The sequence below is a fragment of the Pecten maximus genome, chromosome 3, assembly GCF_902652985.1.
Source record: "Pecten maximus chromosome 3, xPecMax1.1, whole genome shotgun sequence".
NCBI classification, from domain to species: Eukaryota; Metazoa; Mollusca; class Bivalvia; order Pectinida; family Pectinidae; genus Pecten; species Pecten maximus.
In genome coordinates, this window is record NC_047017.1 from 3,134,221 (window position 1) to 3,155,041 (window position 20,821).

At 35.6% G+C, this 20,821-nt stretch overlaps 1 protein-coding gene across 1 annotated transcript in view; it reads left to right on the forward strand.

Moving 5' to 3' along the window:
- The window catches only part of LOC117322969 (CLK4-associating serine/arginine rich protein-like), a 28,777-nt gene extending 9,901 nt beyond the window's left edge, over positions 1 to 18,876 (forward strand). The window contains exons 8-21 of the mRNA XM_033877939.1: positions 361 to 457; positions 1,461 to 1,532; positions 2,168 to 2,174; positions 2,671 to 2,744; positions 3,205 to 3,249; positions 6,595 to 6,780; positions 7,037 to 7,840; positions 8,805 to 8,939; positions 10,017 to 10,065; positions 12,558 to 12,612; positions 12,991 to 13,049; positions 13,722 to 13,915; positions 15,399 to 15,424; positions 15,581 to 18,876. Coding sequence (XP_033733830.1) covers positions 361 to 457; positions 1,461 to 1,532; positions 2,168 to 2,174; positions 2,671 to 2,744; positions 3,205 to 3,249; positions 6,595 to 6,780; positions 7,037 to 7,840; positions 8,805 to 8,939; positions 10,017 to 10,065; positions 12,558 to 12,612; positions 12,991 to 13,049; positions 13,722 to 13,915; positions 15,399 to 15,424; positions 15,581 to 15,609 — 1,832 coding nt within the window. The 3' untranslated portion in view covers positions 15,610 to 18,876. The remainder of the gene's footprint in view (positions 1 to 360; positions 458 to 1,460; positions 1,533 to 2,167; positions 2,175 to 2,670; positions 2,745 to 3,204; positions 3,250 to 6,594; positions 6,781 to 7,036; positions 7,841 to 8,804; positions 8,940 to 10,016; positions 10,066 to 12,557; positions 12,613 to 12,990; positions 13,050 to 13,721; positions 13,916 to 15,398; positions 15,425 to 15,580) is intronic.
- The last annotated feature ends 1,945 nt before the right edge of the window (positions 18,877 to 20,821 follow it).

Below are 20,821 nucleotides of genomic sequence, written 5' to 3' on the forward strand. Positions count from 1 at the left end.
TAAATTGTAATAGATTTAGAAGTGGCACACTTAGGTAAATTGTAATAGATTTAGAATTGGGTGAATTGTAATAGATTTAGAAGTGGCACACTTAGGTAAATTGTAATAGATTTAGAATTGGGTGAATTGTAATAGATTTAGAATTGGGTAAATTGTAATAGATTTAGGAGTGGAAGACTTCGGTAAATTGTAATAGATTTAGGAGTGGTAGACTTTAACTCAAGGGTAATAAATGTAGAAGTGATAGACTTCGGAAAAAGTAAGTAGATGTAGAAGTGGGGTCCTGAGGAATTTTTATGAGCAAACAGGACTACCAGATTTATTTGCTATAAATTTTTAATATAAAATGTTTTCCTTTAGATATCACTCTTGATGTTGATACCCTGAACCCGGAGCAGTTGACCATGTTGAATCAGTGTGCTCAGCTGTTTGGCATGAAGGAAGAAGATTATACTAGGTATGAATCCATGTTTATATTGTATTTCTAGGCGTGACATTGCTCACATAAAATTCCCTGATATCGGATGTTTGTATCTAATGGTAGACATTTCTCTAAGTAATTTTCTCAGAACTCGTGTGGTGTTAATGTTATTAACATTGATTACAGTTGTATTTCCTCTCCTTTTGTCTTGTATGTATGTAAATTGTACGTATTTACGCAACACCAAAGCATGTCAATGCTCTAGTAACTTCATTCCTTGAGGGATTTTGATCAAACTTTGCACAATTACAAAATTACAAAGGACCATAATTTCTTAGAAAAGTTTGAGCTGCAGGGTTGTTAGGTCAAGGTCACTGTTACTATTTCTAGAAAATCTAAGTTTCTTTATAAATCATTACAGTGTAATATCTAGTGGGGGCCAGCAGGGCACAAGTATTGCTTTAGCATAACTCGGTATGCTTGTAATTGGTAAGTTTGTAAACTGTCTTATAGTTGACAGCCAAATCTGGCTGTGATAATCTGGCTGTGATCATGAGTGCATGAACAAAACATAAACATCCTGATCTAGTGGTGTTCCGATTCATCTTGTTCATCGAGTATCACTTGTTTGAGAAATTTGATTGTGTAATAAATCTGTCATCGGGTTTCATCTGAAATGTCTGCCATCGTGATAAACCAAAGAAAATTTATTTAGCTGATTGGTATAGCGTGTGCGAAAAAGCTCGTCACAATTGATCGCCTGATTGTGGTTGTCACTTATATCATTAGAATTACATGCAGCATACATCACGAATGAATGTAAAAATCATTTAAATACCAAAAAAAATATAATAAAAAATGAATTGATTTTAATTGATCATCGATTGGAACGACAAAACTGATGTTCGATCAGGAAATTTCAACCGATTCCCATTACTATCCTGATCTCACCTGAATGTTTTGCTAAGTTGAAGTGTTGTTTTTTTTCCCCACATTACAGTTCTAGTTTGAGTTGATGTGTTGTGTACAATTTTCACAGGCTGTTGTCTAAAGATAAGGAAGAAATCGAGGCTTTAAGGCAGGCGAAGATGCTGGAAGAAGAAAAAGCTCAGTTTCGCAGTAAGTTACATCTTCTGTAGTTTTGGCAGTACAACATTTGTCATTAAGTAATCTTTGTTACTCGGTAGAAAGTTTGTATTTTACAATGGTCATGATAATTTGAGATGCAAAAGTATTTCATGTCTGATCAAGTAATGCATATATACTATAGGGGTATATAGTGATTATTCTGTCCGTTTCTTTTCACTAATATATTTTTCAAATATTCTCTCATACATTTTATGGCTCAAATCACACCTGTTGATAGTAAATGATATCTACAATTAAATTCTGTTGTTAGATTCAGATATGAGAAATAGCATCAAATGGGACAATATGAAATTATTGAATACAAATACTGTATGAATTTCCTTGGTGTAAATTTTTATGGGGTATGTAAGTTAATGAATATACAATAATGGCTATATCCATCATCCATATGTCATCTTTTCCTTAAAGTCGTTACTTTTCGGAAATGTCTCGGTGAATTTTTAGCAAATTTGGTCTGAAGTATCCATCAGGTAAGGGGAACCAATTTTGTATGAATGGTGTATGACTGTGTCAAAGTCAACATTGCTATCTTTTCACTAATAAACATTTTATGATGACATAACAAATATGCATGGAATTAATTAGCGCTGTCTTAAGGTTTAAGGTCAGTGTATAATTCTCTAATTTTTCACTGATGAACATTTTGTGATGACATTTTTTATAAAAATTGGTTGGGATTAAAAGAGGTGTCATCTGGTCAAAGGTCAAGGCTATTTGGGACCTATGGTCAAGGACAAATTTGATCTCTGACAAGGCCCCAGGTTAGATAAAGCAAGTCAAATTTTACAAATGAGTATTACCAGTATACTGGTATATTTTGCAGTTGCTTTTGGACTTAAATGTCAAACAGAAATAAAGACAGATGGTTTCTTGATAATTTTTGGGGAAATAAAACCAAAAGGGGCCCCTGCTGATCTGTCAGTATTCTGGATTTCTTTGAATATTCTTTGGAACAAGAACTAAAAAAAAAAAAAATAGTGAAAAGTATTTGAAATATATAGCTTTGCCATAATTACTGAAATATCCAGGTTAGCAATACAGGCCCCATGGGCCTCTTGTTTAAAAAAACTCATACACAGCTGTTTTGTTGTCTCATTTAGGGTCGGAAATCAAGGAGAGAAAGAAGGGCATACAAGGAAAAGCGATTGGCTGGTCGTAAGCTGAGTCCACCGAGGTAATTGGCTGGTCGCAAACATTTCTTCTATAATGATTGATTTGAACTGAGACCTGAAGCCGAGGACAATAACCGTGTCTAGATTTAATGCTTTAGTATCAGAATGATTTCGGGTTACGGTATAGCTTAACAAAATGACCAGAAAAAGGAAATCAATTTTTCAATTGGGATAATCATATTGGATTTTTTGAAAGAAAAATGCTGATAACTAAGACGGCAATCATTCAGGGATGAGGCTCATTTTGGGAAATACATCTACTGAGGTCAGCACTAGAAATAGTTTGGAATGATGGGGTAACAAAATGTATGACTTTCTAATGGTAATTACAAATAACCCTCCTGCCATAAGTTCAGGTAAAGGAATTGATGACTTCCACAGTGTTTTGAGTATCAAATGAGCATCCATTTATTGTATAAGTGGAGAAATAGCACTATGTAACAGATCATTGTTGTGTTTCAGTTATGCTGCTCGAGACAGTCCCAAGTATGAACCATACAGGAAAAGGTAAATACAAAATCTACTCGTTCAAATATGCAAACCTTAAAAAGTATTTTGGAGGTAGATATCTGAAAAGTGTACTCCGAATGATTTTTGTTATGGTTACTGTGTAAGTTAAAGTTTTAAAATAAATTACTGTGAAGAAATTATGTGAAGATATTATATCATTTTCGAGATATGCACAATTTCGTGGAATACATCTCTGTACATCTCGGATGTTTTGGGGCGGGCAGGAAAGGGTCAAATTGACTGAAATTTCAAAAAAAAATCCCTACCCAGATATGGTAGCGTAAAATATTCTTTATCGATGTTCAGGTGCTTTATCAATATTTTAAATTTCATTGCCCCTGGGTTTCACAATTCCCCCTGGGAAGGGGACTTTACTCTAGTTTATACAGGAAAGTCACATTTTTTAGCATGATTTCTTTATTTCCATTGTAAATTATCAAAACTTCATTAGAATTTTCAATATGTAATAACTTTGATGGTGTGCACATCAACCCTGGCTGACCCCGAGGGGACTTACAGCAAGGACCAAAAAGGGTCAAATTGACTGAAATTACAAAAAATCTCACGACCCAGATATTATAGAATCATGTACTCAATATAGATGGATGGGTCTTAGGTGCTTTATCAAAATTGTAAAATTCATGTCCCCCTGGTTACATCTTTTACCTGGGAAGGGACTAAACTTTACTATTATTTATATAATAACTGTTCAGATTTGCATTTTAAGACTCCGGTGACTGTTAAGGCCCATGGCTTCTTGTCCCCATTTCACCCGGGTGGCAATTTGCCAAAACGGACAGGAAAAAACCCTGGATAATTTGAGCCGCCTTTTCAAATATTTAATAGTTAGACTTCAAAAAACTAGTTAAGGTTTTAAGAGGATTATCAAGGTAATAAATCTCAGTCAAAATATAATAAGGTTGAAGTGTTGATACAGAGTGTTATAAACCATACTTTCCGTGATATATGGCCCCAAAAATTTGGTTACCATGTAAATGGATTTTCTTGATATTTTTGTCTCCGCCAAACGAAGGTTGGCAGGCTATAAACATAGGGGTTCCGTCTTTCTTGTAGCATTACCAGAGCATATCACCCGAAACTTTACAAAATACATTCTTAGAACTTCAAACTCAGCTCAATCAAGCGGTCTAATAGTGCCAAATAGAGCATTTTTCAATTTCATTATTTTCATGACATGGATGGACACTAATATAATCACCGATTTCATGGTTTATGAAGCAGATCTCGAAAACTGTCCTATAAAACGTCAGAAAATTTTCTACACATATCAATCAAGTGTGTGGGGAAGCTGTTACATATGGAGGAGTCTCCAGTTTTCTTTGGTTATCATGGAAACAACAAAAAAAAAAAAAAAAAATTCAAAATCACTGAACTAAATATTTCCAGGCCCTTTTAACCCTTTGCCACATGCAGGTTATAACACTTCAGCACTCTGTGCCAATAGTGCAAAGATACATTGTTGCAATGCAACATTATTGCGCTGACTGAAATATACATACACCATCTCAATGGCAGTTTTTGAGAAATTAAGCTTTGTTTTGATTAATTTTTCTAAACCTAATTTTGAAAGTGAAATAGTTGTTTTAGACATTTTTAGTAAGTTACAATTATGTTCAGAATTTCTTAAATTTTAATTCTGTGTTATTTTCTTTATAAAACCAACAACACATAACCACGAAATCAGCTGTATACAAATTAAACAGAACAGAAAAATTTCAAAATATTTTGACAATGTAATTTATAATTCATTGAATTCCTGTACATGAAATGATTCAACATTAACTCCCAAATGAAACAAACTGAATTTGCAAAGTTTTCACAAGAATATTTCAACAGTTCAGGCTTAAGTCTAGAATATTTTATATCCGATGTCGCGACGAAGGAATGTGTATCCGACCATTTTGGGTCAAATCTACCTTCGTTTTTCAAATGCCAGCGAGCGTAGTTATTAGTGTGTCGAGCTATGGTGGAAAACTGATTCTCATTGAAGAAAAGGTAGAAATAATCAATGGGACTTGCAGTATCAACATCAAAAGTTTCTGGAAGTACTGGCCCCGTTTCCCTAACAAAATCATTTACTGTGATCAGCGAAAAATCTCGGTCAACATTACCTAATGGCGGCAGTACAACTAGTCCCGTTCGTCCTCATTTTCGGACTCGTTATCTGTTGACAGTTCATTTAGAACATCGTTAAGATCAATATCTGACTCAATGTATTCAGGTCCAAAGCCATCGAACTCTAAATTATCATCATCGTCGTCAAAAACGTCGCGCAAAATCGTAGCCACAGCCGCCATCACGCCTCGTTGTTGTCACACTTTTCTACACTCATGACTCACACTTTCTAGGTTAATTTATTCAAAAACTTTCGTATGAATGACGTGTACAAATCTGATTGGTCGATGCATTGATATCTTCTTAAAATAGTATCAGGGATTTCCAGATAGGTGTCGCTCTCAATCACGGGATTTTCCATGTCTAAGTTTACCGAACCGGCATGGCGTCGAAAGGCGCTTACATTGAGATAACGTAGAGGCGTCGAGAAGCGCTTACATGGAGATAATGCAAAGGCGTCAGGAAGCGCTTACATGTGGCAAGGGGTAAAGGCGTCCAGAGGCGCTTACATGTGGCAAAGGGTTAAGTAATTCCATGAAACTTCTTTAGATAAAAACAATAAACCAGTGTAGTAGCACCTTCTGCTATAAAAGAGTTTTCCTTTTTGATATTTCCTTGGTTACCATGGAAACAGTCAAATTCACCGATTCCTGTGTTTCTGGAACATTTCCAAAACTTCCTCTTCTGTTCCAACGTTTATATTGACTATTACCTCCAAACCTCTGTTAGATAATCTCAGCTAGTGATGTCACTATGAATGACTACCTTAAATGTCATTTCTCAATCGGACTGTTTAACATATTTATGTGTGTTATTTGTGAATAGGGATTGTGTCAGATTAGTAGATCCTGTCATGTAAAGTTTAACAGATGAATTCGAGTAGGTGTTCAAATGTTTGCTTGATGGTTTTGTGACCATGTAATGATAGTCCAATTTCAGTCGTAAACTTTCAAATATTGAACCTAGGGCTCTCACTTAACCCTTGGGAGTTATGACTCCCCAGAATTTTCACTTGCTTTTAGGGTCTATATGACCAATGGTTTGGCCATCAGATTTTTTATTTGACTTTCTCTAAGGGATAAATGTCTAGAGTCAACTGTAGAAAGCTTTAAAATTGAAGTAGCTTAATTACAGAGCAATTTTGTGGGGAAAAAAGTCACCCAAAAGGTCAATATTGTATCTCTAATCGTAAATTCTGTTTTTTAGATCGTCCTCTTCATCAAAGTCGAGGTCTCGTTCCCGCTCCAAATCACCAGAGGCTGGAGGGAAGGTCATGTTTATCACGAGTTTTGGTGCTGATAGTGAGGAGGAAGGAGCCATCCATGGACCAGCACTTCCACCTAAAAATAACGAGAACAACGGCAAACCTGAGGCTAAAAAGTCACCATCGTGGTCGGTGTTCCTTTTAGCGATTCTTACTTCTCTACCCAGGATTGGCTCCCCTCAAATACAACTTAAATTTAGGCTGGAAATTCTTTATTTAATGTAACTTTAAATTGGTGGGTTGAAGAAGAGAATATTATTACAAAGAAAAAATAATGATAATTTTTTTTTCATAGTTCCGTGAGTATATTTTTGGGAGTTTTTCTGTGTTATATATAGCCCTGTCATGCTATTTGATAATATGTTAACCATTTTCTTTTTTTAGTGAAAAGAAATCTTCAAAAGTTAAACCTGAAAAGGACAGGAATCGGAGGTCAAGGTCAAAATCTCCTCGATCAAGGTCACCACAAAGACATAGCAGTCATAGTTCAAGGACACCTAGAAAGAGGTCACGATCAAGGTCAAGAGACCACGATCGAGACAGAGATAGAAACCACAGCAGTTATCAAGGAAGGGACCGTTATGGGCCCCCGCCGCCGCCGCCGCGAGCTGGCTGGCGGGACGGTCGAGATTATAGGGATAGTCGAGACCATAGGGATAATCGTGATTTCAGAGAAAGTCGTGATTATCGAGATAGTCGTGACTACAGGGATAATCGGGATGGACGGGATGGCAGAGATCGTGGTTATAGAGGTAATTCTGAACGTGACAGAGACCGAGATGGAAGAGATAGTCGCGACGATCGAGATGGACGAGGCTATAGGAATATTCGTGACAGCCGGGATCGGGACGGGCGAGATTATAGGGACAATCGTGATGGCAGGAATCGGAGAAATTCATCACCCCTGAAAAGTTCTTCATCGAAAAGGAGAAGGTCCAGTAGCAGTTCCTCATCTAAATCAAGGTCAAGAAAGTCTAGATCAAGGTCACGAAAGTCTAGATCAATGTCACGAAAGTCTAGATCAAGTTCAACGAAGTCGAGGTCAAGAAAGTCAAGGTCAAGGTCACAAAAATCTAGGTCACTGTCACGATCCAGGAGGTCTGCATCAAGAGGTTCATCACGTTCATCAAGCTCATCATCGTTTTCCAGCAGATCATCATTGTCAAGGTCACCTTCCTCAAAATCAAGGTATCATTGCTACTTTGTACCGTAAGAGTAGTTTGAGTCGAAATGGTAGATTTACCACAGTGTAGTGGAACTAAAGTTTTTTTGTTTTGTTTAAGTATTCAGTACAATCTGGAACATTAAACATACCAATTCCCTTGTACTATAGAGCTGTTGGCAGTAGCTTGGCTTGCATTCAACAAAATTATAAAGTAGATGATATTCAGAGGGCTAGCCTTTTCAGTATTAATGACCATTTTACCAAAATCCAATATCTAATGTTGCAATAGTGATTTCTGAAAAATTCAAAAGTATGGCTCAGCAGAAGTGAAAAGTCAAAATACAATGTTATCATTGTAATGTCATGACTGTAACTATCAGTTGTTCATTAATCCTAAGACTCGCTATTTAAAGGCACAAACTACCATAAAGTTTGTTATATGATTTCCATTTGAGGGGAGATAACTCAGATTGGAACCATAAAGTGATCAAAATATGGAAATATTGATAAAAGAACAATGGGATTTATTTAGATTCTCATAAACATCAATTGTTTAACAGAATATCAAGGTTGTAGTGTCTGGCGATTTCCCCCAAATCCTAGGTATTACATTAACATAAAAATTTTATGGATGCTGTTATATTTGATTTTAATATTTTGACATGGAAACCAAAGTGCAAACCATAAACTCTTTACTGCAATATAATGAAATATACAGAAATGTAGCCATCTTCGTTTTGACTAATATCTGAGTATATGAACAATATCAGAGTAGAGTGTGAAAATATTGTCTAAGATTAGGGCTTACATATCTAGTTTTAGATTCTAAAGATGAATTTTTGAAATGGAAAAAAATGGTACCACAAGCCTATAAATGTTAAATAACTATTAAATGAAGAATCAAATTCCATGACAATAATTCTTTATACTAATTAGCCACTGAAATGTCTTTAATTATTTGAAATTGACAATACTAATTGTCACCAGGTCAAAGTCACCTTCACCAGTGCAGAGTAAACCGGACCCAGTAATAAAGAGGTATCGTCGGGAAAGTCTGTCGTCCAAATCAAGTGACAGCGAGTCGGACGCGGAGAAAGAGAGCAAATCTATTAAACCCTCCAGGTAAGGTCAAAGTTCAGACGTACAAGGGAAAAACAACATTATTTCAGTAGGTTCATGAAGAAAACAAAATTGATAGATACAATTATAGGGGTTATCGTTTGTTTCATGATTTATTTACAAATTTATATATTTCATTTTAATCATTCAGTAAAACTGGGAAACTTTAAACTGTTGGAAAAACCACATACACTGTATATGGTATGTTATTAAGGCTTTGCCCTGTAAAAGGGCTATCTTTGTTTAGTACTTCATTAGAATACTAGCAAATATTGTTTTACTGTTCACTGCTGTTGTGTAATAATCCTAGGCTTATTAAATATTAAGGTATTTCATCAGATTAGTGAAAATGGCAATTTCCAGACCTGCCAACTACTACTATTTTATAGTAATCTTTACTATTTTGTGGTGGTCGTTACTCTTTTTTCTCTCGAAATAGTAGCAAATTACTCTTTTTGATGCAATAGATTTGGCAAGAATTGTTAAGAATTACTCTTTTTTTGCTCAAAAATGGGCCAAATTACTATTTTTGAATTTGAAAGGTTGGCAGGTCTGAATTTCCCATTAAAAAAACCCAGCCTTGATGAAGTTTCAGGGAGAGTCAAAGGAGGGACAAATTTTCTCTGATATTCCAAAAATTGCATGAAAACCCCTTTTAAGCCTACCATAACTTGACATTGTTAATTCAGAAATTAGATATGTCATTATGTAAAAATGTGGTCTCCTTTTAAAGAAATATTTAAAAAGACATGATATTGCAAAAATGTTGCTTTTGGGGATGTCAAGAGTGTCAATACCTTTATCAACTATCATTAGACTATAGAATTATGATGATGACAATTTATCAGACTATGTTTCAATAATGATATATCAGATTTACTGAATTTCAAAATATTTTTTTCTTTAAGTTTAAAGGAATTTATGGATGGCAGAGTATATTTCAACTTTTTAGAAAATAAAAACTTCAAAATGAAAAAAAACATAAATTCCTCTATGAATTATCAATGGAATCCCATTAACCTGAACTAAGCAGACATTTTCATCAGTAACTGTAGAACGTTGTGTTTTGTTTGGTTCCAGGCCCCCTGGTGCAGCTGTGGTCGGTAAACTGACACCTCTAGCTCCTCAAGTCAGTAAGAATTGCTTGTCTTGTTCATGGTTTGCCAGTGTATTTCTGGCTTTCATTTCCACTCCGATACAAAAAAACAAACACTTTCTGATATCAATATTTTATACTGATTTTCTGGATTTCGGTCTACCATTTGATATTATTTCTGTGATCATGTTTTGCAAAATTTTGAAGAAAAAAAATGAAATAAGTCTATATTTCATTTATAATTAAAAAGAAATAATGCATAATACATTTTAATCAAGAATTACCTTTGTGTGGGATTGAATTGTGTTTCCGTCTTATTCTGAAATTCTCTATCCTATAAATCAGTATCAAATATTTGTTAGGTTTTTCTGCTTCTTGGATTTCTAATGTTATACTGAAGAGAAATTCGGAAGAAAATCTTTTTCGAGCTTATTCACCCATATTCCAATATAATGTAAACAGTAGTATCGACTTGTAAACATGTTGAATATTAGAATATTTTAACTTTGCATTGAGATTTTAGTTTTCATTTTCAAATCCTTTAGAAAAAAAAATCTTAGTCATGTAAGATCATATATTTACATTTCCACTGTGTGTTCTCTATATGAAGGTACTAACAAAATTAGCGTTTATTCCTAGGTGAACAATTAACCTGCCGCGTATGAATACAAACAGTACGTTGTTGACAAGTGTGAATATAAAATCGCGTTTGATTACACATCTTTCATGATGATTAAAATAATGAATTTGTGTGGAACTATATTTTGTGTACTTGTGTACTTGATAACCTTTCCCGCCAAATTGGAACTATCTGTTACGCTGTTACATCGATCATTCAGCTGTTTCGTCACTACGTATAACGAACGTAGAATACTGTTCAAATATCTGTCAAAAAATGCCGTTCATACACCAGTGAACAACAAAAAATAACAATTATTTCTTAAATATAATGCACTATTAGAAAAAAAAAACAAAAAAACTTTATGTACCAAAGTGAGACAGTGAAACTGAACAGTTAAATGGAAGGTTTTTTTTTTGTTTCAACCGAACTGATTTTATGTTTAGGAACTGAAGATGATTGCAGTAGTCTATGATATCCATTGCTTTCATGCCTGTAGCCAGGAAATTGAAATAATTTAAATTCTTTTTAATGTAATCTGAAGTTTTATTTTTACATAAATGTGTTCCTAGCACTGGGAACGGCTTCCATGAACATTTATACGGCATAAATGGAAGAGAAATACAAAACCATTGTCTTAATTATCCTCTTAAATGTGTAAAATATGGCGGATTTATAAAAAAAAATATAACATGTGATTGATTATCAATGTTTTTCAAATATTTGATGAAATATTATTAATTGGTCATAGAAGAGGAAATTATAAATGATTCACAAAAAAGGGAAAAATTCAGTGGATATGTGAAACTTTATGTTGTTTTAACTGTAAGCACCATTTTTATACCATTATGATATTTGCAGTCAAATGATGTAAAATTTTATCAATTATTCACTTTTCAGGTTTGTTGTTATTGTCGGTAGTGATTTAAAGTTTTTATGTAAAAGTCAAACCATAATTAATCGTAGAAAATCCTGATTAACTAAGTCATTGAGGTAAAACTAGTAAAATGGTTATAGAGGTTCATTGCTTTATTCATGGAGGAAAAACCAAAAAAATTGGTTATACAGGTTCATTTCTGCAACTGATGAACTTGTCGATTACGGTACTATAAATGCATGTTGGCTGAGTGGTTAAGGTGTCCCGACACTTTATCACTAGCCCTCTTCCTCTGGGTTACAAGTTTGAAACCTACGTAGGGCAGTTACCAGGTACTGACCGTAGGCCGGTGGTTTTTCTCCGGGGACTCTGGCTTTCCTCCACAACCAAAACCTGGCACGCCCTTAAATGACCCTGGCTGTTAATAGGACGTTAAACAAAAACAAACGAAAACTTTTTTTGCAATCATAGATAGGTCTGTTCAGGCTTATTGAAATTATTAGTGTTATTTAACGTATTTGTCAAACATCATCAAAAAACCCTTTTTGATTTAATGTACTCCTTTACCAATCTGATCTAGTGAGGCTCTTGCAGAAAATAGAAGAATCCAGTAAAATTTTCAAGATGGAGTGATCATGAAAACAAAACTCAATGAACTCACTAGATGGAGTGATCATGAAAACAAAACTCAATGAATACTAATCATATGGTATGCATGTATACCCCAGGTACAGGGCAAGCAGAAAGGCATTACGAAAAATCGGTCATCCTTTTTGTCGTTCGTTTTCTTAGAAAATGTTCAGAAATATTGTAAGTACATGAACAGTAAGAAGAGAATAGAGATGTATAGGGTTAGGCTATGGTGAGGGTTAATTGGTAAATCTTGTGTAGTGGGTATTTTGAATTCACATGACAAATGGTGTGTGTTAGAGTCTATCATAAGCTCATCCACAGTGAAGTAGACGACGTCCTGTCCGAAACAGAAATCCTGGCTACATGTTATTTACAAATGATTTTTTAAAATTTTAGTTATCAGCCCGTGAAAAGCTGAAAAGAAAAATGCAAGCAGCTTTAAATCGACAATGTAAGTGTTATCTTCCATTATACTGGTTATAGATTTAAAAAAAACTTTCCCAAATCTTCTTTTCAGAAAGTGATTTTTTTTGGGGGGGGGGGGGATATATTTAATTGAATTTAGAGAATTGTTTATGTTTTGCAAAATTTTATCATTTGTTTTTTCCAATGCATTAATGGTAACACTTGTCTGTAATGTAAACAGGGTGCTTCCAATTCATAAGTGGAGGTTTTTTTGGGGGGGAAATACAGAAATTTTAGTGAATTTTGGAGTTTGCTCAAAACTTACTCTACTGACAAAGCAGGACAGGTGAGATATGTGTATTTACAAAGCAGGTGTAATTACATGTAATTCTAGTTGGTTATGTGGCTCATCTCGTATTTGTAGATAAAGCAGATAAGAAGGCAGAGGTCCAGAGAATGGAAAAGGTTGAACGGGAACGAGTGGTATGTACATTGTACTTACAATCCCAACATATGATTCCATAAATGAGAGGCGTTTAGAATAAAGTTGCTGTCAGTGTTTTTTTATCACACCTTTATTTGATTTGACAGTTGTTTAGAAAAAAATAAATGAACATGTAACATTTACCTACAAGTTCATTCTGTACCTTATTCTGGATAATGCCTTGATTGATTTAACTTTTAAATTGTAAAAAATAAATAAAGTTCATTATTTTCATCAGCATTAATGCATAATAATAGAGTTTCGGAAAGTGTTATCTTGTGAGAAAGCTCGAATGATAAATGTTTTAGAAAAAATTATTTTGTGATAAAGTTCGAATGATTGATGTTTGATAAACTGTTATCTTCTTAGAAAGCCTGTATGATCATGTTTGAGAAAATGTTATCTTGTGATAAAGCTGGAATGACTAATGTTTGATAAAATGTTATCGTGAGCAAAGAATGCCACAAGATTGACCGATGTCTGGGGAAATGTTTTTGTGCGAGAAGTCTGCTGAAATGTTTGTTAATTGTTGGAAGTAAATTGACAGATATATAATAATGATGAAATTAAACTAAATCCTGTCAGAATGAACTATTAATTGGAACTATCAGACAAGGCTATGTGAACGACTAGTGCCTCGAAAGAGTTACATGTTAAATATTTTTCTTCAGGACAGAGAAGAAGAGCTACGCCTTCGAGCATTGGAGATGCGGCGCAAGGAGAGGGAGCGTAGACACCGGGAGCGAGAGAAGGACAACAGCAGTAGTGATGATCATGAGAAAGTGACGCATTCACCGGTATCAAGGAAACGTAACTCAAGTCGTAGCCCGTCTCCTAACCCAGTCATCAGGCACAGAAAACGCAGGTATTAACCCTCCCCAACTCTGTCTCTGTATCCACCAGTATCAAGGAACGTAACTCAAGTCGTAGCCCGTCACCTAACCCAGTCATCAGGCACAGAAAACGCAGGTATTAACCCTCCCCAACTCTGTCTGTATCCACCAGTATCAAGGAACGTAACTCAAGTCGTAGCCCGTCACCTAACCCAGTCATCAGGCACAGAAAACGCAGGTATTAACTCTCCCCAACTCTGTCTGTATCCACCAGTATCAAGGAACGTAACTCAAGTCGTAGCCCGTCACCTAACCCAGTCGTCAGGCACAGAAAACGCAGGTATTAACCCTCCCCAACTCTGTCTGTATCCACCAGTATCAAGGAACGTAACTCAAGTCGTAGCCCGTCACCTAACCCAGTCGTCAGGCACAGAAAACGCAGGTATTAACCCTCCCCAACTCTTGTCTGTATTCACCAGTATCAAGGAAACGTAACTCAAGTCGTAGCCCGTCACCTAACCCAGTCATCAGGCACAGAAAACGCAGGTATTAACCCTCCCCAACTCTGTCTCTGTATTCACCGGTATCAAGGAAACGTAACTCAAGTCGTAGCCCGTCACCTAACCCAGTCATCAGGCACAGAAAACGCATGTATTAACCCTCCCCAACTCTGTCTCTGTATTCACCAGTATCAAGGAAACGTAACTCAAGTCGTAGCCCGTCACCTAACCCAGTCATCAGGCACAGAAAACGCAGGTATTAACCCTCCCCAACTCTGAATTTGTTAACTCCCAACTCAGTCTACATCCTCTATATTTGCTACCTTGGTGCTTAACGAGGCAGGGACAGCAAAAAGCTCAGTTGAGCCTCAGGTGAAGAGCTGTGTGGTTTGATCCCTATTTGGGTGGTTTGCGATTCTCAGATCATGGATCATTCTTGGCTTTCAAGGTCGTGTTCTTTGGCTAGACACTTTTCTCCAGTTGTTTAAGATAGCATGCAATAATTGTCCATATTTAGTTCATTAAGGTTACCACTACTACTACAAGTATGCTCATCAAAATGGCCCTGGCTGTTCATCAGGGCAGGAAACCCAGCAAGCAGACAATGACTTTATAGGGAAATAAATCCTCTTGAAAATGAAAACCTTCACAATAATGATAATCATATTGATGATGATGTTTTAACAAGCACCTATGCTATTTTGGTTACATCGACTTTGCAAGATATAAATGTCATTAACATATGAAATCAAGAAATATTTCCAGGATGGAGAAAAGAATATAATAGGAATATTTCATACACTCTTTCCATCAAAGAAGGAAAAGCATTTTCCACTGAATGCTAGCTGCAGTTGTTCTTAGATATTTGATTTTGAGTTATCTCCCTTGACACATATGCTGACAAATTGTTCAGAGGTAAAGTTTAACATATTCCATAATAAAATTGTCAGGTCTGAAAATAATAAATGCTTGCAACCCTGGTTTCTCATAATGTAACTGTTATTTTTTCATGCAGGTCAAGATCAAGATCAAGGTCACCTCATCGTAATAGTAAACTTGTGTCCTACTGAAGTTCTCCAGATCGTAATAGTAAACTTGTGTCCTACTGAAGTTCTCCAGATCGTAATAGTAAATTTGTGTCCTACTGAAGGTATCTACATTGTAATAGTAAACTTGTGTCCTACTGAAGTTCTCCAGATCGTAATAGTAAACTTGTGTCCTACTGAAGTTCTCCAGATCGTAATAGTAAACTTGTGTCCTACTGAAGGTATCCAGATCGTAATAGTAAACTTGTGTCCTACTGAAGGTCTCCACATCGTAATAGTAAACTTGTGTCCTTCTGAGTGGAATACTGGCAATATGTCAAGGCTTTATTCAGGACCAGGATATCTGGAGTAAACATTTAGGACCTGTCTACTCATATTGGTGGTGATTTAGGATATCTGGACTAAACATCTTGGACCTGTCTACTCATATTGGTGGTGATTTAGGATCGGATATCTGGAGTAAACATCTAGGACTTGTCTACTCATATTGGTGGTGATTTAGGATCGGATATCTGGAGTAAACATCTAGGACTTGTCTACTCATATTGGTGGTGATTTAGGATCGGATATCTGGAGTAAACATCTAGGACTTGTCTACTCATATTGGTGGTGATTTAGGATCGGATATCTGGAGTAAACATCTAGGACTTAGCTACATGTACTTGTACTGGTCGAGAATAGAGACCCAAACAATCTGCAGAAAACTCCAGGTCTCTTACTGATATTGGTAGAGAATTGATTGAGACTCGAGTATTTACAGAAAACATCAAGGTCTATCTTACTCATGTTGGTCGAGACCAGAGTATTCAGACCTTGTCTACTCATACTGGTGATGATTTGGGATTCTGAGCATCCTCATTAAACATACAATATGCATCCAGGCATGTTCTCACTTACTTGTGCTGGCCAAGTACCGAACCACCCTGATCATGTGTCACAGCTACTGGACAGAAAAAGGATCGAGAGATACACGGACCGTGTCTCTGAAGGATTGTCCGAGTTATGTGTCTCCGAAGGATTGTCCGAGTTGTGTGATACAGAGTAATGATAGCACTCACTAGACATATCATTTACTTTCCCATTTAGTCCTTACACGGTAAAATCAGGATTTCTTCACAACCTGGAGCATTTCGGGGAGGAGAAAATAAATTGCAGCATGTGGAGTTTTAAAGTACTATTATCATAAATCATTCAAATTTGAAGTTTCATACAAAAAGTATATAGAGTGTTGGTCCCATTGTGTTTTTATGCAGAACTTGATAATCAAGGGGTCAGGTTGACACAGTGGTAACACACTTTTTTTTCACCTAGGGGGCTGGGGTTCGATTTCCTTATCAGACGTGAAAAGGTATGTGGTCACATGTCCGACCACGAGGATTTCCCCCTGGTACTCCGGTTTCCTCCCAAATTACGACCCCTGGTGCGTTTCCATCCGGGCCAACAAGCGTGATTAATATAAGTTGATATAACTTGTTTCCCAATTGTTGTAAAATAAATAAAGTTTTAATTTTTTTTGATAATCAGGTCTAAGCTGTACAAATGCTTTGCTGTTTTTCTGTGTAGATACTAGTAAAATGGTGATCTAGGGTTTACACGTGATGTGTGTCTATTCTAAATATACCTGTTAATGAATAATTAATCATACGACTGGAGTTAAAGTTCCAGGTGAATATTAACTTTATATTAGAATATGGAAAGCTGCTCAAAAACCCTTTAACAGTTATTCTATAAAGTCGACCCGTGAAATCAATCACGGCTCTGGTATGAAACTTTTGAATTTCTCTTTATTATCAATTTAGAGCTGTCGTCAATGATAGATAAATACACTATTTTTGTAACGGTGAAATAATTTTGAAATAAAAAAAGAGCCAAACCCCAGATATTTTCATGTCACATTTGCAGAATCTTTGAATTCTACAATTTAGGAATTTTCATACATGAAGATTAACAGCAATCATGGCACTTGTTGTTCTGTTTTATCAGATTTTTAACCATGAATTGTTATATTAAGCTTGACAAGCAGGGTACTTGTATGAAAAAGGTTTTTCCCTTTGTAATTTGTGTTGACTTTGATCAAAGAAATTATTAAATACAAAATTCTTGCTATGCTTGAAAGTTTGTGATAATGAATTTAGAATTTATGGCATAATGCTGTTATACTCTATAACATATGGGAGTGATATGCTGAAACGAGATGTTCAGGATTTATGATTTTAGAAGAAATGTGTGTTCAATAGTTATCTCTTTCTGTACATTTTCTGTTGCACTCTGATAGAATGTTTTTGTACAATACATCTGTGAAAGATTGAGCTTACCGTAAAAACCTGTGTAAACTTGAAAATGTCTCTACCTGTATAATTTGCACACCCCAACTTTAAACTTTATTTTAGTACAAAAACACTGTGCAGATTACACAAATTTTTACGGTAAACTACATGTATATGTATATCAACACCATACCTTTATATTATAGCATCAATCTGCGGCTGAATAAGAATTTTGGGGTCATCGGTCAGAATTATAGGGTCAATGGTCACTCTAGATAATTTTTGATTTAAACTGATTGTATACACATAATATTTACACCATCTTATTTAAACATTATGTTCTACTCCTGATGAGATTATGGTGATCATAAGGGTCAAAGGTCACACAATGTTAAGGTAAAGGGGTAAGTGGGAGGTATATCAGTTTGTTTTTATTGTCTTGTTATGTTACATCCTTGTTACGGTACCCCATTACTATCCACTGCCGTACATTCTCAGTGCTGTGGACAATATTGTCTACTGTTTAGTTGTAATAAATTTTAATGCTGGCTCACTATTTGACCTAATTACAACTTAAGACATTTGATGTTGCCATGACTATGTATAGCAATTTTGGACTGATGAACTCAAAACATTGACTTCATCTGATTCAGATTGTTCATGGCTTCATTGACTGATAGGTCAAGTATCTAGTATTCTAACAGTCTTAAGTTTGTTATCCCTATTTCTCAGAAAGTTCGTATATCTTTCTTAGATTTCATATAAGGTTTTCCTTGTTATCAAGTTAGAGAGAAGGTAGAAAATTAGAGGAAGGATCAGTCTTACCTATATATAGAATATATAGAACCAAACATTAAATGATCATTCAGTGGTCGCACCAAGATCCTTCTGGAATCTCGTGTTGTTTTTAAGCACAGGCATTTGGATCATATAGCAATTAGCAAAACTTGAATATCTAGCTCCCTACTGTTTTGCAATTTTTCAATTACCCTTGGGGTCTAATTGATCCACTACAGTAAGACCCGTGGTTGTTTTGTTCTTTAGTTGTGCAGAGTTGTACAGTAGTTATATTAACTTACCATCAGAAGAAATTCTTATTTGTTATTTCAAACTATATTTCAATGAAAGGCTTTGTGTTATTGCTGTATGTATATGGAATAAAGTACATTTTGAAATTTTACGTTCCGTAGTGGAGTTAATGTCTATCTATATTTTTGGACATCAGACATGTTCCGTAGTGGAGTAATATGTCTATCTATATTTTTGGACATCAGACATGTTCTGTAGTGGAGTTATATGTCTATATTTTTGGACATCAGACGTGTAGTAGAAGTTACCAGGTTATTATATACATCTGTCGGTCATTATATTAATTTATAGTCATTTTGTCATGTGCCGCAAATTTTTCTATTTTGAATTTCTTCTTGAATTCTTCTTAAAACTAGCCAGGATGATTCCGATTGATTGTTGTAATTGTTGGATTAGTCTGAAATTCAAGATGCTGTCATCTTTAAAAATACATTTCAAACTTCTTTTCATGACCAAGTTTCAATATTATGATCAAGCCAAAAGTGGTTGCATGACTAGAATGACCTTCACAGAGGTCAATTTTTTGAATTATTCAAATGCCTTCTGCTGATGAACAGAAATGCCAAGGATCATATTTTGTTGGTAGTTTCCTGGGATGAAGTCCAACAAAATCGTTACATATTCAAGGTCACGGGATCAATGTTGTTGAAGCATTTAAATGACTTTTGATATTTGGCATGTACCTTTCTTCATACATGAACCACAAAACAAATTTGGTTTAAAAAAAAAATTCCCCCCAAAAAATTGGAAATGTGTAAAGCAATACAGGCACATTGGGCCTCTTCAAGCTTAAACTGTACTGTCGCATATGTGCCAGTCATCTGTCTGTCCAGCATCAACTGTTTCCATAACTTCTCAATAACCAACTCTAGAGGCCCAGGGGTATAATATTGGGCCAGTAGCTTGCTGGAGGAAGAACTATTAATTAAGTTTCTTCAAGCCAATGACATTGACTTATTGTCAGTGTCAAAGTTCAAAATATTTGGACCAGTCCAGAGTGATAATTTTTGGTTGGAATAGTCCCAAGATGAAGGACTGCCAAATTTATTCAAATGAATTACAATGATATACAGGTCCTTAGACAACCATTATGGACTAAATCCAAGATGGCGGCGTGCATTTTAACTTATTGCATAAGTCCATTAATCGGGTAAAAAGCCCCCGCAAATAGGTAACCCAATTAAGCGGAATACACTATTCTCAAGGCCGTAGGGATCAAATGTTTCAAAGTCTTTAAAGAACTTCTCATAACTAATAAGCCCAGGCTCATGATATTTGGACTGAGGCCCAGTACCATACATGTCTTATCAATGAGTGTCTTTGGTCCACTTTCAAGGTCATTTTAAAGTTTCAAATAGATTCTTTGTTTAAATCTGCAAACAATGTCTTTGAATAACCAAGAAGTCATGGATATGATACTGGGATGTATTATATTCTCAAATTAACTTTCCCATTCATCTCTCAAGAACAGGTGATTGTAACAGGCCCAGTAGACCTCTTGTAAATTTCTCAAGTTGTGTTAGAGGGCTATAGTTGACATTTTCAATGAATAGTCACAAGATGATGTTGACAATGCTAAGATAGCTTTCATGACTACCATCTTGTAAAACACCTTTTTCAATTCTTACCTCACCTAAGCATATGCCATGCTACAGCAGCCATCATTTCCTTTAAATTGCTACTCGTCCTGAATTCTTGAATAGATTTTGATGAAATTTGGCCTGAAGCATTATTGGAGAAAGGAGATTCAATGTTTTATAAACGGAGACAGGTTGCTCCCCTTGGGCCGGAGGGGAAGGGCCAAATAGGGGAAAAGATAAATCACTACTAGTCCTGAATGACTTAATGGATTTTGATGAAATTTTGCTTCGAGCATTATTTGGAAAGGAACTCCAATGTTGTATAAACAGGGTGTGTGAATTTTCTAGGTTCTAAGGGGCAGGCCCAATAAAAGATATAGTAAAAATCTTAAGAATTCATCTCGTGTATGAATGACATGATTTGGTCAACATTTAGTTAGAACCATTGATGGGAGT